General features: G+C 39.3%; 1 protein-coding gene across 12 annotated transcripts in view; it reads left to right on the plus strand.

Annotated features, from left to right (window-relative positions):
• LOC144605409 (ankyrin repeat and SAM domain-containing protein 1A-like) overlaps positions 1–26014 on the plus strand; it is a 212225-nt gene that overhangs the window by 103496 nt on the left and 82715 nt on the right. For 8 of the 12 annotated variants that reach the window (XM_078420614.1, XM_078420618.1, XM_078420617.1 and 5 more), the window contains one exon: positions 3672–4258. In XM_078420614.1, the coding sequence (XP_078276740.1) occupies positions 3672–4258 (587 nt within the window). Of the gene's footprint in view, positions 1–3671; positions 4259–19763; positions 20008–26014 lie in introns of those variants that run through there. The other 4 variants (XM_078420624.1, XM_078420623.1, XM_078420621.1 and 1 more) reach the window with 2 other exon arrangements.

The raw sequence follows: 26014 nt of genomic DNA on the forward strand, positions 1-26014 counted from the left end.
GAATCTACCTAGCTTTGCCTTAAAAATACTCACTGACTTGACCTCCACAGTCTTCTGTGGCACAGAATTCCACAGATTCACCACCTTCTAACTAAAGAAATTTCTCCTAATTTCCTTCCTAAAAGAACGTCCTTTAATTCTGAGGTTGCGACCAGTCATAGACTCTCCCACTAGTGGAAACATCCTCTCCACATCCACTCTATCCAAGCCTTTCACTATTCTGTATATTTCAATGAGGACCCCCTCATTCTTCTGAACTCCTGCGAGTGCAGGCCCAGTGCTAACAAATGCTCATCGTAGGTTAACCTACTAATTCCTGGGATCATTCTTGCAAACCTCCTCTGAACCTCCTCCAGAGCCAGTACATCACTCCTCAGATATGGTATACAAAATTGCTCACAATATTCCAAATGTGGCCTTACCAGCGCCCTACGGAGCCTCAACATTACATTCCATTATATGAGATGACGCTAACTAACAAATTCTCAAGTTTCCTCACTTTATCTTAGATACTGAGAAAATTGTTTCCCTGATTGAAAATAGCATCTAACAGTATAATGTAAATTGGGATGTTTTATTACTAAGTACTCTGTATGGTCCACATGTAGAAAATAATGGTTTGCAAAATTTTCTGTCCCAGTTCCAGTCATAGATTATTCCTTTTTAATCTTCTAAAGCCGATTATGAACAAATTTGGGCAGTAACAAAACTATTTCTAAGGTTGACTTGTGAATCGAATCGAGACTTTTAAAAATTGTGTATGTTGTTGCAAAACAGGACAAATTTTAATTATTTATTTTAACCAGTTTGAAACTTGCTTGCCCAACTTCCCTTGTTTCTACCAATAAACAAAATGCAGTTCCTAGATTAAATGAGTGACAAAATTATAAAAGAAAATTCTGGAGAAAGAGTTAAATGGAAAGTAAACACTTCTTTTAGATAAACAGGAAAAATAATCAAAAATAATGAGCTCGGGAAGTGATGCTAGAATGTCTCCTGTGGATATAAAAATGGTCATCAATCTTCGAGTGTGTGGAAAATGGGCTCCCTTGAAGCTTAGTATGCGTAATATGTCTTCCAGCATATTAATTCTGAACGAATTAGTCTTCTGACACATTTTAAAGCCAAAGTGAGAGTGTATTCTCTCTCTAGGACAACCACAGACATCAGGTGATTGCCAGTTCATTTGAGAGACACAGTTAGCATGACACACACTTGAAAGCAGCCCAAAGCCTGCTCATAATTCACTACTCTCATTTCCGATTAACATGTTTTTCTAAGCTCAGATCATTTGTGCTTTGCTTAAAAAATCACTTTTATATTGGTACTAAAGTAGTTGTAACTTATTCTTTAGAAGGAATGTTAATTGACAAGGTCAAATCCTGCAGCTAATTTGAAAACAGATCTGATTTTTTTAGATTTGATGTGTGTTTTGATCAAGATGAGTATTTTTATTCTTTATTATTTGTTGAACTGCACTTGTATAAGAAAGTACATGAATTCTTCACAGTTTCTCAATCTTCTTTACCTTGTCTTATATAGTGCATTGTCTATCTTGTATCGTCTTTGCATGTTCTATTCAGGTGACTGTCAAATAATTGCAAATTATTGTAATCTGTGATCGTGTCTGTGTATCCCCACCCCACTTTTTTGTGCCTTGTGCTGAATCGATATTACCCTGAATTCCACTATACAGTGCTTTGAATAGGTGATTGGAAAATTCTGCTTAGAGGTGTCTGTCAGCAACTATACTTGATTCACTTTCTGATTTTAATTTTTTTTCAAATGTACTTAAAGCAGTTTTTAAAGATGTTGAACCGTAAGTATGGGCTGCCCAATGTAGAAGGACAATTTACATGTCCTTCTACATGGGCAGCCCATACTTATGGGCTGCCCATGTAGCCCATAATTGCCACAAAGTTAAAATGGCAATGATCGTGGATTGCAATTTAATGCTTGATGCATCAATGGAGGTAGATAGTTTGAACCAAAAATAAAAAGGCAATTTTTTTTTCAAATTGGCAATTGAAAGTAATAATCAGTTGGATTATTCCAAGTGCAGAAGTTCTTCCCTCTTGTACTTTGATCTCATTCGCGATGGCTCACTTTTTTGTCATGCCCCCAGCAAACAGACAACTAGTGCAGCTGTTCATTGCATTTGAATTAGACTGTATTTTTACCATCTTATGTTGAATATGCAGCTTGAACTTTAGAACGGGTGTGTACAATTACTGGAGAAAATATTGCATTAGTTTCTTATCAGGGCCCCTAATTGAGATGAGCACATTATTGACATTCCAAGTTGAAGAAATATATGTAAAGGTTTGATAGACAAACTGCATGGGAAAGAGAACTGTTCTAAAATTATGTATTTTTGTTCAAGAGCTGCACAGTCCACATCTAAAACTGGTGAATGACTTGAGTAGCCTCTGACAGAATTGTAACTGGTGACTCTACCTGGTATCTACCTGTTGAGTATGGAGATAATGGGTTATCTGTGATTTTCAAATCTCAAAGAATCCAGTTGGACCTGTGCAAGTGATTAACTGAAATCAATGTTTTGTGTTAGAAAAGATAATTCTTTATTTGCAGAAGACTTGAGAAGGCAATGGTGGTGATTACAGATCAAGGCACTTATTTTGTGCACATCTATGGAGCCACACCATCCATCGCCTTCTCATTTGCTGAGTTCAGTGTTATTTGACTGCCCGTAAGTTTGGAGAGGACAATCCTCAACAATATGTAACATTGTCTGTATTTCAATACAGCAAAAACAAGGATCAGCAACAGGGTGGAGGTTGACCGCACATGGTCCTTAGTCTGTTCTAAGGGGCACATTCTGTAGGGCACATTCTGTTCACTGTGTAGTCATGCATCTTTTTTAATATAGTGTCAATATGTATGAATCAAACTTGAATGAAACATATTATAATGATGAAACATATCATAATGGCCCCATTTTAAGAGGCAGCTTCATTTTGACGCCAAAACTCCTGTTTAATGGATGTGCATAAGTGAGGTTTTGAGCACAAGGGTGAAATTTTGAAGCAATATCATTTTGCCCCCCTCTCCCTCAAATGAAAAGTGATAGGCTTTTTCTAGTGTCATGGCTCTGGCAGAATATCACTCACCAAATGGTGAAGTTTCTTTTAAAATAGACCATGCCATTTGAAAATTAAACATGAAATTTGATTTGTTTGAAATTTATAAGGGATATCAATGCAAATTGATACACATATTAAGCTTTAAAAACAAAGAATTTGAATGGCTTGCTGCTGCACAAAGGCAATTTGTGAATCAATTTAATAAAGATTTTTTTCTGTACAAATTGAGCAGTCTTACATCTTTTTCAATTCTTTGTTCAATTGAATTTTTCCATGGGGCTGGCAGTCTGTTACATCCATTTTGATTTATGCTTTTCATTGTACTGCTTGTAGTTTTAATCATAGAACTCTGTCCATATAAAGGAAGCATTGCTTATTAATGTTAATAACAGCTATACATAGGCAGCAATGTCTTTCGTCTGACTGAATAAATCAGCTTTGGGACTGGAATTTCACAAATGTTGTGTGACTGTGTTTGCAGAAATCTTTCACAATCAGCTGTCTGTTGCAGCTCCGTGGGCTGGATATTTAATAAACTGTTCTTTGATTTTTGTTTTGCTTCTGAAGGTCACACGAAAAGTGAGATTGAATCTCAGGACGTCAACATTCCTGAACAATTTTCGGGGCTTTTACATGGGTCACCTCCAATCTGTGAGATTCAGGAGGATCCAGTCACACTGCTTGCTGCTCTGAGCAAAGGGGGAGTGGAAGCTGAAGCGATGCAAATCGGAGAGTTGCCAGAGAGTCAACATTGTGCAACAGGGCAAGCCGAGAATACTGGCATTAAGAACTCTGCAATAGCAGATACTGTTGAGCAAAAAGGGCAGCAGGCAGTCAATAGTAACCTTCGTACCATCATCAACCAGACGGACCCAGACATTTTAATAAGCTCCAAGCCTGCCCAAAATAAAGGCATTTTATTTGGCAAGGGAGTAGAAAAACAGACATGTACTTTGGGGAGAGTGCGGTCGAGTGGAAGGGATAAAGTGGACCTTAAATTGGCAAGAAGCTTGTCCAAATCGGATTCGGAGCTCGTTACCCGTTCTCCATCTGAGGAGGATATGCTGGGAAGTCGCAGTGAGTCTCTTTCGAACTGCAGTTCAGTGAAGAAACGGCTAGAAAAATCGCCATCCTTTCAGTCGGAATGGGAGGAGGTATGTACAGCTAATTATTTTTAATTGTGTCATTGAAGTGAATAAATTATTTTTGAGAAATAATGTAAGCTTCGATAAGGAATTTTTTCACCTAAATCTGTTGCAGTAAAAAACTGACTTGATCTGTTTTAAAGTCTTGTACTGGTTTAAATAATCCAAAATGTTCTTTTCCTGACGGCATCCCAAGTTCTACAAATCTGAATTAGTACTTGGCAATTACTTGCAAGTGTAGCTGATGCAATATTATTTGCACTTTTCATAGACACTCTTACCGGTTAAGTCTAACTAAAATGAGTAATTTCAGATCTGGCATAGACATCTTACTGACGTTGTGTCAATATTAGGGAATAGAAATACAACACCTGTCTCTAATTGTTGGATTTGCTAGATGAAAGGCAGTGATTTAACATCATCACATGACAGTAAAGTCAGCGTAAGCACTGAAAGATTGAAAACCAGTCTGATCAAATTTAACAATGCAATATCCTTGTAGAAATAAGAAGCTTGAAGTTGCAAAAATTGAATTGTGTTTTTGAAACTGCACTTCATACTCAAAGCTTTTGAATTGAGAACAGATTAGTTATTAAATAATTCACGCCTATGAATTGATTTGAGTACTTGCATCTAAATTATTCATTCTCACTCAACTTTGATTAGCTGTCACCATGTACCATAACATGAGTTGTAATATCACCCAGACGTTTATGGCGGGAGAAAATTGTAATCATGATCAGCAAATGCATCAAATCTGAGATAATTGATGCATGTGTAACGTTAACTTGAAGGCCCCATTCTTGCCCCCCTCCACTTCCATATATTATGCAAGAAAAACAAATTAAGCAAATATCCACAGTTAGCCACAACTGCATTTGATTAATTATTTAGTTACAGGCAATTTAACATGCACCATTTCACTCAGATGAGGGATATCTTTGAAAACATTTGTAGTATAAATACTAATACAAACAAATTTGCTTTTAGTGCTGGAACAGCTGCATCTACTGTGTTTATATATTTTTCTGACTAAAAATAGTGGTATAGAAGCCTCAGCGAGGGTAAAATATTACTTTTAAATGTCTAACTATTATTTAACACTGGAACTTGCAATTACCATCATGCATTTTGAAATGCATTCTCAGTACTGGCCAGGTTTTCTACCAGACCAAGAAGCAGCCGACAGTGTAGATGTCACCTATTATGTTAATTCAACTGGTGTCTACTTTGTTGCTCATGTTTTATTTTTTCTTGAAAAAGGAGGGAATGTTGTTTGATAAACTTGCCATTGATAAATGTCATACTGAATGCTTTTTGTATTGTTTTAACTGAGTATCAAAATACTCCATGACTTTTTTTCAATTGGGTCTCACAAGAATGACAATAAGGGCATTATCATATTTATTGCCCATGTTTTAAGTGGTTTGAAGTTGCATAAATAAAAACCTGTGCAGAGTACCACAGACCGTTAATTGAATGTTCGATTTACTCACTCCAATCTCGTTGCAAGAAAGGAAACTATTGTGTTCTGTGTGTAAACTAGGATGGAGGCATATTATACAGCTAACAGAAGTAACCCCTGCAGGAAATCCCCACTGCCAGTGAGGGAGAGGTCTGTATTTGTGTATGATAGAAGCTGCAGGACTACAGCTTCACTCGGTATCTATGAAGAATAATTCACTTCAGCCAAAAGTGCTGAGCGAATTATCCTCCACGTATATCCTCCTGAAATCCCTCACCATCACAGAAGCTAGTCAGTTTAATTAATTCCGAGGGGTATCAAGAAATGGCGAAGAACACTGGATACAGCAAAGTCTATGGGACCAAGAAACAAACAAGTTGATTGAAGAAAGCACTTATGACAACATTGTTCATTAAGCCTGCTGACAAGGATGGTGCCATTGACGGTGCCTGGGAGACTGATCTCAACCTTGCTGAGGCCAGATGTCAGTTTTGGATACCTACTCTTCGACCATGAACACAGCTACGAACTCCCAAACCGTCACAGATCTCACTCAAACCATCTCTCAATCCATCGTTGATCTCGTCACTTATGCAATTTCCCCTCCATTGCCTCCAATCCAATACTTTCCCAACTCTGCACTGTTTGTTTCTCTCTCCTACCCAAAACTATAAACGGGCTTGCCAAGGAAGGCCATTGTTTTTGCCTGCTCTTGCCCCACCAAACTCATCTCCTAATACCTCAACATCCATCCTAGCCCCCTTGTCCAGCCCTTTCTCACCAACAACCAGGGCTCTCCAGCACTTCGAACTTAAAATGTTCACAGATGATGCCTGGCCTGCTGGGTGCCTCCAGCAATAATTTTTCTCAATGTACCAGTTGTATCACTGTGTTGCCTTGAAGCCAAGTTGCTTTCATCCAGTTACAAAATTGGCATCCACCCGACAATGTGGAAAATTGTCCAGGTTAAGTCCTATTCTTAAAAAGCAGGACAAATCCGATCCAGCTAATTACTGCTCAATTATTCTACTTTCAATAATTAGCAGAGTAATGAATGGCATCAAGAACATTTATTCACCAATAACTAGCTTGTGGATGCCCACATTCGGTTTCCCAATAACCACTGGGTCGCAGATCTCATCACTGCGTATCAAATGTGAACTAAAGATTGAGGTTAGAGTGACTGACCGTAGCATCAAGACAGCAAGTGACAGAATGCAGCAACTTAGAGCCCCACGAAAAGTAATAAAAGCTAAACGGATAATCCAGAAAGGTCTGGAACCACCGGTGTCGGTAAATTGGTGGTGGACCTGTACCAGGTACTCCACAATCAGCCTTGACCAGAAACTCAGTTGGACCAGCCGTAACCTGTGTGTCTACAGGAGCAGGACAAAAGATGTTGCGAATGACTCGCCTGACACCCCAAAACCTTTCCACTATCTGCCAGGAACATTAGGAAAATGACTGAATAATCTCTGCTGGTGTTGATGGGTGCAGCTCCTATTTCATCCAGAAAAAAATACAGTTCACTTGGTACCCAATCCATTACCTTACCTCCACTCCCTCCACCACTAATACACAGTAACTGCAGTGTCTGCCATCTTTAAAAGGCATTGTATTTGCCTGGGCAAGTCCAACGGCACCTTCAAAACTAATGTTTTAATCACCTTGAAGGATGAGGGCTTCAGGAGCTTTGGAACACCATTAATGACACATATATCCTTGCGTCGATTTTGTCCATGTCGGAAATCATTTTATATGGTCTTAATCCACAAAAATCACAATGTAATCTCTATACCTGTGCAGTATTATAATGAATTGCATCAAATGTTCTTTAGTACTTTTGCCAGAAGGACTGCAGCCATTCAAGATGGTTGTTCACTGGCACCATCTCAAGGTGATAGAGGAATGGTCAATAAAAGCTGGCTTTACCAGCAGTGCTAAGATCCCAAAAAGGTGAATGATAAAGGAAAGTCAGTATGAAGGCTTCCAGAAAATATGAACAATTGCTGAACTTGGAGCACAAGGGCCTGTTTTATCTACCATAGGTGATCATATAACCTCAAGGGGCTGGAATGCAAAAAATGATCTTAACGGAATTACAGCAGGGCAAAAATAAGCTTTCAGGTGAATACTCTTATGTTTTAACACTAAAAAATGTGCACTTTATGGTTTAGTCATTTGATCCATATGTCGTTCAAGAGACTAGAGAAGGTATATCATTGAGAATTTTCTTTGTATTACAAAGATTTAAATATTAGGTTTAGGCTTATTATTGTCACATGTGCCGAGATACAGGTAAAGCTTTGTTTTGCATGCTATCCAATCAAATCAAAATTTAGAAATATTGCAATTGTCTGCCAAAAGAAATCTTTGGATTAAGATAATCCAAAATTTACTTCAAGATTTTAGGGCTTCTGAAGTTGATTAAAAAAAATAACCAAGCAATACAAAGCTGAACCACCACACAGTGTACCCTAAGCTTTAGTTGTCAGAATTGAGTTATGTTTTCCGTAATGTATTTTTACTTGAAAACATATGATGGAATATCTGACATTGTTTTACTTGTAATTTTCTCAGAGCTTCAATTATAAAGCTGCAAACTGAAAGGAATGATCTAAGGGTGCAGTTATGGTTTACTTACCAGTCTCAGAGTATCCTGTTGAATGCCATTGATTTGAGTACAGTATGTGACAAGGGCTAACACTATTTGTAAAAGCACTAGCAATTGCAAAGAACCAAACCCTTTACATTTGTTAGTGTGTATTAATCCTATGTGATGTGTTAAGCTTTTAACAAATGATTTAAGTATTTTTTTAATTAAATGTGAATAGCAGTGTCAGGTTTGAACAAAAGATTTGAATTTTGTAAAGGAAAATATGTTTGGAAAATCCGGACTTGAAGCTATCTCCTGTTTTGCCGCAATAAATGAGAACGGAGCCAGATGAAAGGCAGTGATTTAATATCATCACATGACAGTAATTGGCACAATGCTGAAAACCTAAACAAAAGTTTGAGAGCCTTGTTTCAGACCAAATATGGCAAATAGTTCATTCAGTTCAATATAGAAACAAGTGGGTATGATTTCTGAAATGATTTTCTGATGGATTATATTCACAATAATTGTTATGTCTTAAATTTTCCTTTGCTATGGGCGATGATTTATAATAGTCATACAGTGGGGAAACAGGCCCCTTGGCCCAACTTGCCCAAACCGGCCACCATGTCCCAGCAACACTAGTCCCACCTGCCTGCACTTGGTCCATATCCCTCCAAACCTGTCTTATCCATGTACCTGTCTAACTGTTTCTGAAATATTGGGATATTCCCAGCCTCAACTACCTCATCTGGTAGCTTGTTCCCCACCCACCACCCTTTGTGTGAAAAAGTTAGCCCTCAGATTCCTTTTAAATCTTTTCCCCTTCACCTTGAACCTATGTCTTCTGGTTCTCAATTCCCCATACTCTGTGCAAGAGACTCTGCATCTACTCTATTCATTCCTCTCGTGATTTTGTACACCTCTATAAGATCACCCCTCATCCTCCTGCGCTCCAAGCAATAGATACCCAGCCTGCTCAAACTCTCCCTCTCGCTCACACCCTCAACTCCTGGCAACATCCTCGTAAATCTTTTCAGAACCCTTCCAAGCTTGACAATATCTTTCCTATAACATGGTGCCCAGAACTGAACACAATATTCTAAATGTGTTCTCACCAATGTCTTGCACAACTGCAACATGACCTCTCAGCTTCTATTACTCGACTAGACCAATTGGACTCGTTGGGCCCAAACCTCTCCTGCATTGGTGCAGCACCCTCTCCTTCCCTCTCCCCCCCCCCCTTCCCTCTCCCTCCCCCTCCCCTCCCTCCCCCTCCCCTCCCTCCCCCTCCCCTCTCTCCCCTACCCTCTCTCCCCATCCCCTCTCTCCCCCCTCCCCTCTCTCCCCCTCCCCTCTCTCCCCCTCCCCTCTCTCCGCCTCCCCTCTCTCCCCCTCCCTCTCTACCCCTCCCTCTCTCCCCCTCCCTCTCTCCCCCTCCCTCTCTCCCCCTCCCTCTCTCCCCCTCCCCTCTCTCCCCCTCCCCTCTCTCCCCCTCCCCTCTCTCCCCCTCCCCTCTCTCCCCCTCCCCTCTCTCCCCCTCCCCTCTCCCCCCTCCCCTCTCCCCTCTCTCCCCCTCCCCTCTCTCCCCCTCCCCTCTCTCCCCCTCCCCTCTCTCCCCCTCCCCTCTCTCCCCCTCCCCTCTCTCCCCCTCCCCTCTCTCCCCCTCCCCTCTCTCCCCCTCCCCTCTCTCCCCCTCCCCTCTCTCCCCCCCTCTCTCCCCCTTCTATCCCCCCCCTCCCCTCTCTCCTCCTCCCCTCTCCCCCCTCCCCTCTCCCCCTCCCCTCTCTCCCCCTCCCCTCTCTCCCACTCCCCTCTCTCCCCCTCCCCTCTCTCCCCCCTCCCCTCTCTCCCCCTCTCCTCTCCCCCTCCCCTCTCCCCCCTCCCCTCTTCCCCCCTCCCCTCTCCCACCCTCCCCTCTCCCCGCCTCCCCCCTCTCCTCTCCCCCTCTCCTCTCCCCCTCCCCTTTTGCCCCATCCCTTTCGCCCCTCCACTCTTCCCTCTCTCCCCCTCCCCTCTCCCCCCCCTCCCTTCTCCCTCTCCCCGGCCCCTCTCCCCCTTCCCTCTCCCCCTCCCCTCTCCCCCATCCTCCTCCCCTTCCTCCCATCCCTCCCCCTTCCCCCATTCCTCTCCCCCATTCCTCTCCCCCTTCCCTCCCCGTCTCCCTCCCCCTCTCCCTTCCCTCCCCCTCTCCCTTCCCTCCCCCTCTCCCTCCTCTCCCCCTCTCCCTCCCCCTCTCCCTCCCCCCTCTCCCTCCCCCCTCTCCCTCTCCCTCCTCCCACCTCCCCGTCTCTCCTCCCCTACCCCTCGCTCCTCCCCTCCCTCCTCCCCTCCCCCTTCCCATTCCCCTCCCACCCACTCCATCCCCCTCAACCCCCCTTATCCTCTCTCCCGAAGAGATAGATTTAATCTTTAAAATGTGAATAACTTTAAAAATATAACCCCAATTTCAATGAAACTTCTTCCATTGGCACCAAAGGGACGATGGTGAGTAAGGTGGGCCTAAAATTGTCGCGTTATCGTGTACCGTTTTGGCTGTGGTTCAGGAACAAACAAACGAGAGTTTTAGTATATAGATATATACTGACTGATGAAGGCCAATGTGCCAAAATCCTTTTTGGCCACCTTATCTACCTGCGACTCGACCTTCAAGGAACCATGCACCTGTTCCTAGATCCATCTGCTCTACAACATTCCCCAGAGGCCTACCATTCACTGGGTAGGTCCTGCCCTTGTTAGACATCCCAAAATGCAACCCCTCACACTTCTCTGTATTAAATGATGTTAAAAAATGGGGATTATATTTATTGCAAAATGGAGGAATACTTTTATTCAAGCATATCTTCCAGCCTGTATAAAAGATATATGGATATTAGAAGTTTTTGTCACATTCTATATTTTCAGACAAGTTAAGAAATCATGTTTGATGAACCTACACAATGATGTTCTACTCTACCCTTTATGGAATATTCCAACAACATGAGTGACTTTTCTCGTATTTTTACATGGGTAATAAAATTACTGCCTTTGCTAAAATGTTATATTAAAACATATAAAATCACGACCTAAGACTGGGTGGTTGCGTGGAAAACACCTTCTACAGATTTTCCTAGTCCTAATTTATGCGGCTTACAGTATTCGTAACTGCAGTAGGGCAGGTATTTTACAAGATACTTAGTCATAGAGTGATACAGTGTGGAAACAGGCCCTTCGGCTTGTAACTTTCCTGTTCATAGTAGGCTGGAAGTATATGGTCAGAAATTCTGCAGTATCCAGTTTTGAAGGTATCACGACTGAAAAGAATATGATCTATCAACCCCAAAATAGAGTTGCCCTTTTGAAATAAGGATGAGAAAGAAATTTATGAGAAACTGCGACATGCTTCTTTCCATATGCACAATAGTGTAGGTGGTAACATGCTGGTGTAGATATAGGATTGGCTGGGTCACAGATGGATTGGGAAGATGTGACAGAGTGGTGAGCTACAGGGAATGATGCTGTGGCCTTATTTTTTCTAATTTAAGTAAATGACATGGATCAGTATACGGAAGGTATGGTTTTAAACTTGCTGATAACATAAAGACAAACAGAAAAGTTACTTGTGAAGTCAGTCGGAAGAAGGGTCTCGACCCGAAACGTCACCCATTCCTTCTCTCCCTAGATGCTGCCTGTCCTGCCGAGTTACTCCAGCATTTTGTGTCTATCTTCGATTTAAACCAGTATCTGCAGTTCTTTCCAAAACAAGTTAGTTGTGAATTGGACAAAAGGAGGTTACATTTCCTCTTTTGAGAGAATTTCGAACAAGGGAGTCACTTTATAAATATTTAGGGGTCACCTATTTAAGAGGGAGATGAGGTGACTTTTTTCCTGAGTATTGAGAATTTTGAACATCTCAAAGACCAGTGAAAACAGATTATTTTTAAGTTAGAGATTATGGATTCCTGATGATCAGACAAGTAAAAAAGTAACCACGGGTACTTGGGAATATGGAGTTGAGGTTACTATGAGTTCAGCCATGATCCTATTAAATGATAGATCATGTTTGAGGGGCTACTTCTAATTCATTTATTCATCTGTCATAATCACATTTATGCTGATTCCTCATCTCTTCATAACTTCATCTCTTCCTCATCTCCTCATAGTCTTCATAACGCTGCTCTGCAGTTCCTTCATGAGAATGTATTTGATTTGCACTGAAACCTGCTGGCCATTGGCCTGCCACTGCAGACAATTTTAACAACCAGACCATGAACATATGAAGATAGACACAAAAGCCTGGAGTAACTCAGCGGGACAGGCAGCATCTCTGGAGAGAAGGAATGGGAGATGCTTTGGGTCTGAAGTAGGGTCTGGACCCGAAACGTCACCCATTCCTTCTCTCCAGAGATGCTGTCTGTCCCGCTAAGTTACTCCAGCTTTTTGTGTCTATCTTCGGTTTAAACCAGCATCTGCAGTTCCTTTTTACACATGAACATATGAAACTTGTATTTCTTATCCTTGCATCTTTTTATTTTGTGCAAAAATATGTTGGCCATTAGCCTTACCCCTCAGTAATTGCATAACCATCTTGATTTTTTTCCTCCTGAAGTTACTAAAATTGTAGACTTTCCTCTCCTTTTTTGCCCCTCTGAAAACCCTGACATGGGTTGTATATCCGGCAACTAATTCATTATCTGTTTATGCTCCTGCTGATGTTGAAGCTTCTGGCAAGAGTCTTTGATTATTACCAGAAAATCACTTTTGGCTTGGATTTGTGATGTTTTGTACAACCTACTCTGTAATCATTTTGAGACTTTATAGATGTAAAAGCCATAAAAGTTGGTGCATAAGTGAAATTTGGTACAGGCTCATCTTTGAATAAAAATGGTGACAGCATTCAGTTAATCGCCCTTTAAATACGTTTTGAACAAACTTCTGTGTTTTTTTATCACTTGCATTTGTGCCTATGTACTATCACTGCAACCAATAAAGAAAAGTGTTCGTTTCTTCAGCATAATTGTTTGTCATGTTGAAAAGGACTACTACTTGCTCTTAATGGGTTTTGGATGGGATTAGAACAAGTTGCAGAGTTATTTCCAAAAGGTTCAGTTAATGTTATTCATCTTTTGATGTGAAAATCAAAGCCACTGTCTTCTTCCCACACACTTTTGCACGCACTGCTGTTATTATCGATCTCTCTGAACATCATTGCAGGCAAAACTAGACTTCTGCTATTTTAACTTATGCTCAGCATATGTTTACGTACCAAGGACACCTGCACATTCCTTCCATAATTTTCTTTTTATACTGATGAACTGTGTATCTGGTCTTTATCACCCGTAGGTGTGGCCTTTCCAGTATTTGCCGTGCACGGTGTTTATTTGTATTTTAATTCATTGACTGTTAAACGGACCTGCACAAAGTTCCTATCCATTCATTGCAGTTTGCAAATAATTATTCCTGCTTTCCCTGCAACACAAGTTTAAAATTCTCATTGTGTAGGAAGGAACTGCAGATGCTGGTTTAAACCGAAGATAGATACAAAATGCTGGAGGAACTCAGCGGGACAGGCAGCATCTCTAGAGAGAAGGAATGGGTGAGGTTTCAGGTCGAGACCCTTCTTCAAACATCAGTCTTTTCAGAATCCAGAATTTTGTGTCTATCTTAAAATTCTCATTAAAATTCTCATTTATGTATTTAAATGTATTTATGACCTCAGCTTGTACACTCCATACCCTCACCCCCCACTATACCCTGTCATCACCTACTACTCTTCCTGTCTCCCTCAGCGCCCCTCTCTCCCCCCAACACCACCACCAGCTTCACATATACTCCATCAATCTGATAAGATTTCCAATCCCAAATGTATTCTGTCCATTTCCTTCCATAGATGCTGCCTGACCTGCTAAGTTTCTCCTGTAGTTTCTTTTTGCTCAAGATGGCAGCATCTGCAGTCTCTTATGTCTCTATCTTTAATGATGTAACTACACATATATTTAATGTATGGATCTGCAGCACATTCTAACCAAGGAATGATTTCTGCTACTGTTGGAATTATATCTCAACTAAATATCCTAACTACTTTATAGTCATTTCTTCAAGGATGAATATCTCAGGCTTATTTTATTTGCTTTTAAATGTTCTTAATTTACCATTCAATTTTCCAAGGTTAGTCACAATGGTAGACATTTTTTCCTTAGAATTTAGTACCATTTTTAGTCATTTATCATTTAGTGTTAGCTTAGCTGAAATTTTTCTGCAAGATCTATTGTGACATCTTGGTTCAATCACCACAACTGTTTGTACAATCTACCATTATGATCAGTTTGAAATATCTCAGTCTGTCTGTCTTTCACATTAATGTAAAAGCATCATTGGAGATGGTACTTCTGGACACTTGCCAAAGCTATTTTTAGTAGCTTGACCATAGATCTTCCTTTTCAGTCTTACTCTTTCCCCCAGGGTATTTAGCTAGCTTTAGTCTTTCAACTGTGAGATTGTAAGAATTTCATTGTTCCAGTTTGTATCCGGTGCATATGACAAATAAACGCTCTTGACTTGAATCTTGACTAATCTTAATTTAGGACAGGATAAAAAAACGGTTCAATTTTTCACTTGTCTTCTGAAGCTACCTCGTGAATATAAAATGACCTGGCATCTTATCTGTGTCCTCTACTGTCTCCTTAATCCCTCCCTCAGCATTCTTGAAAAATTATTTTGCTCACTGTTCTTCTCTCTGCTGCTGTCGTACACCCATCAGAACATTCATAGAGGGTTTCTGTTGACACATCAGAATTTATTTAAAGATGTGCATCCCTGCCTATTTGAGAGTTAATACTAAAGTCAGTTCAGTTTTTAGAAGGTTGCTGGATGCCAAACATGCCAAACTGACCATCAACATCAGGGCCTAGGATATTAACAGTCCTCCACCAATTAATATTGTGAATATATTTCTGGATGTTATTCACAGCTTAATGAATTGTGCTGCATAAACATCAACATTATCCCACTTCATCCTGAAATGACCATGAGCTTTGCTGCAGTTGTTATGTCCAAGCTGAACTAAAGAATGGAGACCAATGGCAAGCTGATGAAGAACACCAAACTGTGAATTCACAAATCCTTTGTCCTTTCCACACTCCTCTACTACCGTGAGGTCTGGATAATGTATGCAATGCATGAAAACAAACTTATTTCAACATTTAATTCCCTGGACGCATCTTGGCATCATTTGGTAGGCAGGGACTCCGAAGTTAGAGATACCATGCCATATCTCTCAGTATTCTTTCATTACTAATTGAATAATGTTTCTGTGGATTGGCTACAATCATGGCCTCCTTCCCAAGAAAATTCTGCATGGTGAACTGGCCACTGGGTCACATTTTTCTGTGGATTGCCTCCACTACAAAACCAAATGAAGGCAAGATAGAAAGATGGCAAAGCTTCAGACAACTAAGGGATCACTGCAAACAGTTAGTACCCCAAGAAGTTGATTGATCAGGGAGCATGAGAGAAGGGAAGGAGAAGTTGAAACCATAGCTGGCCGGGCAGTGGTCAATGAAGTTTGTATCATATCAGCTTGCTGCCCTCATCTGCTGCAAGTATGGCAGTGATTGCAATGCAAATCTAGGGCACCTGGATCACACCTGAGGAAGTTCAATGTAGAGATATAAGAGACTGTAAATGGTGGAAACTTCGGCAAAATAAACAAACCACGAGGAACTGTCGGGTCAAGCAGTATCTGGGAAGAATATGGAAAGAAGACTGAGGAGATTTGGTACGTCAGTGAAGATTCTATTACAGCTGTAATGTGAAGTGCATACTGACTTGTTGCCTCACGGGCTGGTTCAGTAACTCAAATGCCCAGGAACGAAGGAAGCTGCGAAAAGTGGTTGATATTGCACCATTATAGTCTGGTTACTGAATATTACTGATTATTAATTTATTCATTTAGCATGGAAAAAGGCCCCAGAGACAAATTTGCTCATGCCATCCAAGATGCCCTATCTTCACCAGTCCCACCTGCCCATGTTTGGACCATATTCCTCTGAACCTTTTCCTATCCATGTCTTTTAAATGTTGTAACACCTGATTTAATCTTCTTAGGCAGCTTATTCCATATACCCTACACCCTCTGTGTGAAAAGGTTGCCCCTCAAGTTCCCATTAAATATTTTCCCTCTCGCCCTCAACCTATCTCCTCTTGTTCTTGATTCCCCTAGTCTGGGCCACATTTGGAGTATTGTTCAGTTTTGGTCATCCTGCTATCGGAAGGATGCCGTTAAGCTCGAAAAGGTGCAGAGAAGAATTATGAGGATGTTGCCATCCTTGAGGCCCAGAACTATAAGGAGAGATTGGACAGGCCAAGACTTTTATTTCTTAGACTGCAGGAGGTCAAGGGGTGATCTTATAGAGGTGTATAAAATCATGAGGGAAATAGATAGGGAAAACAAAAGTGTACACATGATGGAATATGACAAGAGAAGAAGGCAAGGAGTGAAATGAGGGGGGAGAGATGGTGGATGGAAGGGACAAAAGGGTGGGGAGGGGGTGGTGAGAACAAAATGGGGGATCTGGAGTAGGGAAGGTTCGGTAATGAGCAGGTGGAGGAGGATAAAAGAACAATGTGATGGGAGTGGGGCTATGAATAGAAGTGTGCATGGGTGGCTAACGGGGAAAAGCTGGATAGATTAAACGGGCCGGGGGGATATTACGTGAGATTGAAGAATTCAATGTGTATGATGTTAGGTTGTCGACTCCCCAAAGATAAGCACCTCATATTCCACTTGGGTGGCCGACAACTAAACAAACCTCACTATTCCTCTCTTTAGCCCTACTCTCTCTGATTTGTCTTGCGATGCTGCATCCTCATTCTTATCAATTTGTCTTTAATGCTACACTCACTTTCTGTTCTCATATTCACCACTCATTACCATCCATTCTCACTTTCCAAACACCTCCAACATCTGTTGTGTTCTGGCCTGTTTCCATTCAAGCTTTTCTCTTCTGTTCAAAACTTTGATCTGAGGTTTTTCCTCCACTCCAGCTGATAAACACTTCTGTTGTTATATTTTTATTCAAGTCTCCCTTGTCAGGTTGATCAGTTCACCTCTGATTCTTAAGATATTGTTGAAATGCTGTATTGTGGAACCATCACTTTTTAGATGAGGCGTTGAACCACAACTGAGCCTGAAAGTTTAAGTGCCTCAATTGCAGTTGTTCCATCCGAGTGTATTTGATTGCAATACCTTGTAATTTGTACTTCACAGCAATAATAGCAACATCCATTTATGTTATAACTTTAATGTGATATAACATTCGAAGTCAGTGACATGCATATTATCAAAAAAAAGTTTATGCGGGATATTTGGGGCCATGACAAAAATCTTGAGGAAAGCACGAGGTATTGAGGAGGAAAAAGAAGAGAAATAATCAGGTTAAGGATGGGAATTCCAGAGCCGAGGATCTCAGAAATTGAAGGCCCAAATGTTGGGGATGAAGTGATTAGATATGAAGAACCATGGTCAAGTTGGTCGGCTTGAGGTGGCTTACTATTTGTTCTTGATAATGATCAGGAGACAAATTTGTAATTTGTGCCAAGTACAAATACAAAGGTTTTTTGGTGACCCAAAACGTCACCTGACCATGTTCTCCAGAGATGCTGGCCGACATGCTGAGTTGCTCTTTGTGTCCTTTTCTGAATCTCTCACTTGTCAGAAGGTAGAGGTGCTGGTGTGCCTTCTTCGTGATTACATCTATGCCTCAGGACAGGTAATGCACAGGTCATTCCGAGATGTTAGCGCCCAGTTATGCAAACCGGCACATTGTCTCCTGATTTCCTTTTCTGAATTCAACAATTACTTGCTTTTGTTGACGTTGGACGAGAGGTGACTGTTGCTGCCAGGTGTTCTTTCTGTCTCCTGTAGACTGACTCATTACTACATGTTATTTGGCAACTGTAGTAGCATCATTGGCAATGGAGTAATGCTTAGCCGCACAGTTGTGGGTGTAAAAAGAGTATACCTGGGGACTACGCATGCAACCTGTGTTGATGGCCATTGAGGAGGATGTTGTTACCGATCAACACTGATTGAGGTGGACTGATGAGGAAGTTTAGTTGCAAAGGGAGGTGGAGATAGTTGCAAAGGGAGGTGGAAAGGCCTCGGTCTTGGAGCTTGGAGATAAGTTTAAATGTGTTGAGCACCAAACAATAGTCGATGAACACTTCTGTTATCCAAAGATAGACACAAAAGCTGGAGTAACTCAGCGGGACAGGCAGCATCTCAGAAGAAGGGTCTCGACCCGAAATGTCACCCATTCCTTCTCTCCAGAGATGCTATCTGTCCCGCTGAGTTACTCCAGTTTTTTGTGTCTATCTTCGGTTTAAACCAGCATCTGCAGTTCCTTCTTACACACTCCTGTTATCCACATGGTTCAAGGCAGATTAGAGAGCAAGTGAGCAAGCATTTGCTGTTGATCTTTTCTGACAATAGGTAATGTGAAATATTTTTCTTGGTTGCTGTCTAAGGTCATCTTTCCAGGTTTTCTTTTTGAGAGGATTTCTGGTATTTTTTTTAATTGCACCAGAACTTTTATCGGGGACTTTTAACAACAAGACAATTTATTTGATTATATGCAAAGAAATGTCATTTACACAATATATGCTTGAGATACTTCAATCAATTTTACAATTAATTGTAAACTTTCCCTTTTGTTGATCTGGGAGAGCTGAGTTTGCATATTACAAATAAACCATGCTGAATAACCACCTGGGGTTGGTTATTTAACATTGTAATGTTGTCTGAACTTCAAAAACTCTTATGATGTAAAACAAAATTGTTTGTCTCGTAAGATAAAATCAGATTTTGTCAAAGGCAAATCAAGTGCGAATGATACAAATGGTATGCAGTGCTTCAAATTATGCTGAGTTTATGGTTCTAGGGAGGATCTATGCTTGGCAGAGTATCTGTTTCCTTTTGTATTTAATTGCATTTTTTTCATTGCTTTTTGTATTGCTAAACATTTTTTGGTGTTTGTGGTGAGGGACAATGCTATATCGCTGATCACGTTCAAAGGTTTCTGGTCTCTTTTGCTTCCAGAATTGTAATTGATTCTGTTTGTGCTTTGTACCCTTGGTTCTGCTTTTATCTAATTTGCTTGATCTTTGTTTCAAGATTTATAAATATTTCCATTGTTGCTTGACACGTACAAATTATGTCTGAATGCTACATAATTGTGATGAGCTTACACACTGATGTCTTTAGTTGTTGCTATTGAAGATCCTGGTTGTTCAGTTACTGCTATTTGTGATTATCTAACATCTTGGCATGTTTCCAGTCTCACTTTCAAATGTGCCACCTCAGATTTTTTTTTCTCTCTCGCTCTTGCTGCAGTGATTTGTTCACTATTGCGAGGCTTTCATTTGGATTATTCATGCCAAATTTTCCTTTGGAAATTCATCAATTTTTGTTAGCATTTCGAGTATTTTTTTCTTAAAATATACATTGTAGTCCAGGGAATTTAGTGTTTGCAGTAGCTTTGCGTATGTATTCTCTGCCTCATTTTCATTGGTGTTGGTAGTTGCTATGGAAATACAAGTAGAGGAAGTCAAGAGGCACTAGATAACATTACAAACTGGATATGATGGATAACGCAATTAAATGTTTGTGTGACAGAACTGTTCAGGTTATACTTACGAAGCATTTTTAAAATGTTACATGTGAGTATGTATTTTAAATGATTATATTCTAATGCTTTTCAAATTATACTTGATGTAGATTTTTTTAGAGTATGATGAATCCAGAGGGAAAAAAAAATTCCTTGCAGTATTTTATTACTTTTCCATTATTTTGAGGATTATTTTGCCATGGAATGTGTTTTTCCAATGTTATGAATTGACGGACAGTTCTCCAGAGATCATAACTGGTCATTTTACTGGAATCACAGTTTTGTTTTATTTGCGGTTTTCTTTTCTCTTCTATTTTGTATACTGTTATTTAGCGAAGAAAACAAATTGTTTTGGCGACCAATGTATTTTATGAGTTGCTATTCGACATTAATCCGAAAATGATATAAAATTATATTCGTTGTCTGCTTCAAAGGCAGAAGAAAGGCACATTGGCCAGTGTTCCTCTGTCCTTGCATCATGTTCTATATTTAAGGCTCCTTAATTACAAAGTAAAATTAATATTCCACTCCCTGGATTGAATTCTTTATTCTGTTGATAGAAAAGAGCAGTAAGAAACATTTTTATTTTTATTTTTTTAATTCCAAACTGATATTTGCAGACACAATTTTTGGATAATCACGAGATGCCTTTTTTGGATTAGCAAAAAGCACTTTCATAAACAATATTAGTTTTTTTTTAATAAAGTTCATTTCTGATTTTTTATTAATACAGCTTTGACAATTCAATGCATGAACACATTAGTGCTGATAGATATTCCCCCACCCACCACCTCCCACCCACAATACCATTCAGAGGGTATACAACTTAAGATATGCAAGGAAAATAAGTAAATAAGTAAACATAAACGTAAGCATTAAAAAAAACCAAGTAAACCCCCCCCCCCCCAATAAATAAAAAAATAAAAAGTGATTAAAAAAAAAAGATAAATTGTTAGAGGTTTAAAGCAGTACACCGTATTATCTAGGGCACTAACACGCATAAAAACAGAGAAGAGGGAAGAGGGAAGCAGAAAAATCGGAATGTTAAGACATATCAGGGACCATTCTAATACTTCAATTCCACTCTTAATTACAAACACACATATCAAAGACTACTCAACCATAAAATTATCAGAGCCTAAAGCATCAATACAACGAAGAAAAGGTTGCCATATCAATGTAAACTTGTCAGCTGATTCCCTAACAGTATACCCAATCTTCTCCAATTTAATAAAATACAACATATCCCTAATCCACTGTGCAAATATTGGAAGGTTACAATCTTTACATCTGATTAAGATTTGTCATCTGGCCACCAGCATGGCAAAAGACAAAAGATTTAGTTTATTATTATTTAATGCAAGATTTTGTGTTACCATACCGAATAAAGCAAGGGGAGCTGATGGTTCTAAGGATTCATTAGTAGTTTGGGAGAGCATATCGAATATTAATTGCCAAAAATTAGTTAACTTGGGACAATCCCAAAACATATGAATTAAAGTGGCTTGGTTCTGCCTGCAGCGGTCACACATGGAGTCTATATTGGGTGTGAATCGGGCTAGCTTAGCTTTGGTCCAGTGCAGTCGGTGGAAAATCTTAAACTGCATAACAGTATGCTTCATGCATATTGAAGATGTGTATGTACCCCCAATCATCTTTGACCAGATGGAATCTGAAATTTTCATACCCAGATCCACTTCCCACTGCTCTTTTAGGGAGTTAAGACTTGTCATGTTTTCTCTTGTTAATAAAAATATATGTCACCTATCTTTCCCTTTCTGAATGATGTGATGTCATTAATTGAGTCTAGGAGTGTGTCTGAGGGATGTGAAGGGAATTGAGCGATATTAGAAGATATGAAGCTGCGGATTTGCATATACCTAGTAACAAAACCCAATGGTCTATATCCTCTTTAATAGAGGACAGGAGAGGGGGAAAATTTGCTGAGAAAAGGTCATTAAATTTATGTGTGACCCAGATACCAAGATATTTTATTTTGTCCATGCACACTTTAAATGGGACTGTACGTATAAACAGGGATTCTCTTGCCGCCAGATTTAAGGGCATCAATTCACTTTTTTGTGTGTTAACTTTGTAGCCAGAGATTTTGCCAAATTTACTTAAGAGATTAAGAACTGCAGGAAGAGATGAGGAAGGATCAGACAAATAAAGTAACATATTGTCTGCATAGAGCGATACTTTATGTTCCAACCCTGCCCTTGTAATACCTTTAATATCTTTATTGCTACGTAAGGATATAGCCAACTTTCATAAACAATATTAGTTTTGTAGAATTTTATCACTTTAGTAAACATTTACTTCAAGAGCATTGTTATGTCTTACCAAAATGTTAATATACCTGTATGTGGTAAATTTAGATAATTTTATTATTTTTCCTTAGCCTTGTGATCATAATAAATTTTATGAACACAAAATAGTGAGAGAATGATTTTATCAGAAGGATTTGAAGATTTGAGCTAAATTTGAATCTCCAATAATTTGAAATCTTAAGACCAAACTGTAATTAAAATCTTTTGTGAAAGTGGAAAATTCTGCACTTAGAAAAGTACAAATTAGGTGTTTTCAAGATTTCATGTAATCCTTGTATCAAAGTAAATGTTGTCCAAAGATTAAATGATTTATACAAACATCTGGCCTTGGCCCTAACATTCTGGGCATTCTGCTTAGATAGAAACTCAATCCATCCACTAAATTTGAGATATAAATCGAAAATAATTGGGTCCTTAGTGTTCATGACCCATTCTTGTTTGGAAATAATTAGCCTTAACAGTTACCATATTTGGAGAATTAAATCATTCCATGAAGCTGGAAAATATTTTTTTTAATTTTGCAACTTCAAAATTACAAAATATTTAAATGAAAACTTTTTATCCAAATATTTATTTGGGGGAGATCAGTTGATACTTTAAAAAACTGCAAATAACATCAGAATAGAATAAGGCTTCTGAATTTTAATCAGTGGATTTTCAAAGATGTGTAACATGTTTTTTCCATTCATCCTTCTCAGTAAGATGGTTAGTTTTATATGGTGGTGTATTTTTCTGGATTACGTGAAACTTGAAAACTCCCAGCTTGTATCTTTTTATAAGTCACAAAAGGCATTGATTCCAGTTTGGTCTTAAATGAATTTAAAGAGTTCAAATTGATAATTTGTAGAATTCGGGATAAACTACCGACTGGGTTTAAGTATCCATCTTGACATTGACCTGATATTTTAAGTCTGAAAAAAGGTCCCGACCCAAAACCACCTATCAATTTTCTCCAGAGATGCTGTCTGAACCGCTGAGTTACTCCAGCATTTTGTGTCTATCTTTGATATAACCCATACCTGAACCAGAGTTCCATTTTCTGCTCACAAGGATTATACAGATTGAGATTTAAACATTCTAATTTTCATCTCAGAGCTGTGAATGCAACCTTTAAATGAAAGATAGGCACAAAACGCTGGAGTAGCTTTACACACTTTAAATGAAAGGATCATTTGACTGTTTCATCGCCATAAGCCTTAACATATTCTACTTAAGTATCTTTTGGTCTGGATGCCAAGTGCATGAAAATTCCCTTGTTAATTTAGGTCACACCTGTGAAGCTGCTTGCATTTTCGTTTACTCAATAATTACTCTTGCAACATGAAGGGAGGCCATTTGGCTCAACAAAGGTATGCTGGCTATCCCATTCCCCCTCTACTTTTTCCTTATAGCCTAATCTCCCCAGAATCCCATTTCTTAGTTAAAATTAATTTCTAGAGAATGATGTTTATTTAATTATAGACAGACTATAGGGCAGATTGATCAAGGTTATCCATTATTAATTTGTCCTTGTCCTGACTTATTTACAAAATTGACAGGTAAAAGTGAACAATATTATCAAGCCCACATGGGTAATAGAAACTGCCAAATCTTATGCTTTCAAATTTTAAGATGGTCATGTTTTGATTTAAAACAAAATTCTATTTTTTCTCTTAATATCCTTTTCAGATAAGAATGGTATGCAGTGGTGAATATAATTTTGCTAAAGTTAAGAATATTCTCCAAACTGTAAACCTTCAGTCAGGGAACCTGTTCTTAGACTGCTTACAATTATATTAGGAATATGACACATTCAGTGTTTTAATTGCATTGTCAACCAATAATAAAATAATTTTTCTCATAGTCTAATGGAAAAATAAACTTTAATCTAATTTAATTATGTATTCGTAGTCAAATAATAACCAGTTCTTTTCACTCATCTTCACTTTCAGAAGAAAATTATAATGCATGGAAGATCAACTGGGAATATTTTAAAGTAATATTAAGACGTAGACATTTGCTGCGTTGCCATATAGTTTATTTGGAAAGAGAACAATTTGAGTTGATCTAATCTTTTCCAAATGGTGAGTGATTTGGATGGACTGTTCTCATCAAGTTGTTCATTGGAAATTAGAGATTCAAAGTCTGGGATACAATTAAAAAATTTGAAGTTAAGAAGGAAGCTGAGAGGAAGAGGGTCCCCCTGGATTGAACCATAAGCTGGCTCTCTTATTTATTGCAACAGATTAGCAGTATGGTTGGCTGCCTCATCAACACTGCATGATTCTTAACTCATCATCAGGTCCACCTCTGCTGTGTCTGACCAGAATGAAGAGAGGAGCTACACAGTTGTGTAACCCCGTTACATTTGATGGTTTGCTGGTCCCTGGCCACAAGAAGTTGTCGCTTGGGCGGTGCACAAACCACTCAAGCAAGGCCATTCCCTCTGTAGACTTTGCAGAGGCTCAGTATTTGCCTCACACGGGTTGTGTGATTAATATAACTAAAAGGCAATGTGAGATTACTTTTTAAATTTCTGTGTTTAAACTCAAGGTTTTCTTGCTCTTAAACAGCAAATATGTTAAAATTCATCAGGTGTGGGAGTACCGCCTAATGTATGTGGTTAAAGGACACGGAAAGAACACTGCCAAAAACAAAATATTGCATTTATGTAGCACAATGAAATGCACCATGGTACTTCGAGGAAACACAGCATTAGATACAGGGACACTTGCTTCATCTGCTCACTATTTTATTTCATGTCCTTGTCCTTCCAGACTTCCCTAATATCATTCATTATCCAACACTTTGCATAATACCCACTCTTTTGCCTGAGTGACTTCTGTTAGTGTGGATCTCATAATTGCAATATACTGCAGCATTTTATTCATAGATCACTACTTTGTTTAGTATTCTGTATCCTGTCATATAAACTCAGTAATTAGATTTTTGCAGCCATTTTTAACTGAGGAACTTTTTGGCATAGTCCTTGACATTGCATTGCAGAGATTTTCTGCAAAGTACCCAAAAAGTATTTAAAATTTCTGCCAAATATATTGCCATGTGTCACTGACATTATTCAAGGGCATCACATTTTTCATGCTTTGCTGTTCCCTATCTCATTGATACTTCCCACCGATAATTTTGAATGTTGCTGCCTTTTAAAGATAAGATACAGTCGAGTCTGAAGAAGGGTCTCGACCCGAAACGTCACCCATTCCTTCCCTCCAGAGATGCTGCCTGACCCGCTGAGGTACTCCAGCATTTTTGTGTCTACCTTCGACTTAAACCAGCATCTGCAGCTTTTGTTTTCTACAGATACAGTTAATTGATATGTTTGTTGTGTTGAGGTGGCTTCCTACTGAGCAGTGTTCGATTCTCTTTGACTGCCTCAATAGGATGATTTCAGGTTCCAGCAACACTAATGGTGCAGGTGTAGCCAAGCTTGGCCATCACTGTACATACTCAAGCTTCATGAAATTGATAATAAAAACAAAATCCCTGCAGCATCCAATGCATCAGGCAGCATCTCGAGAAAGTGAATTAATTTGGATGACAGGTCATCAACATGAAACATTAACCATTTGTTTCCCTTTAAAGCTGCTTTAAGCAGCTCCAGGCCAGCTTAATGTTTATTATGTTTTCTGTTTCCACTTTGTTTTTATTATTTAAATATTTGCAGTTTACATTTTAAACTATCAAATCCTTGATGCATATTTGTTTTTCCAGTATTGTATTGATTTAAAGAAG

The sequence above is a fragment of the Rhinoraja longicauda genome, chromosome 24 (genome assembly GCF_053455715.1).
Source record: "Rhinoraja longicauda isolate Sanriku21f chromosome 24, sRhiLon1.1, whole genome shotgun sequence".
Lineage (NCBI taxonomy): Eukaryota > Metazoa > Chordata > Chondrichthyes > Rajiformes > Arhynchobatidae > Rhinoraja > Rhinoraja longicauda.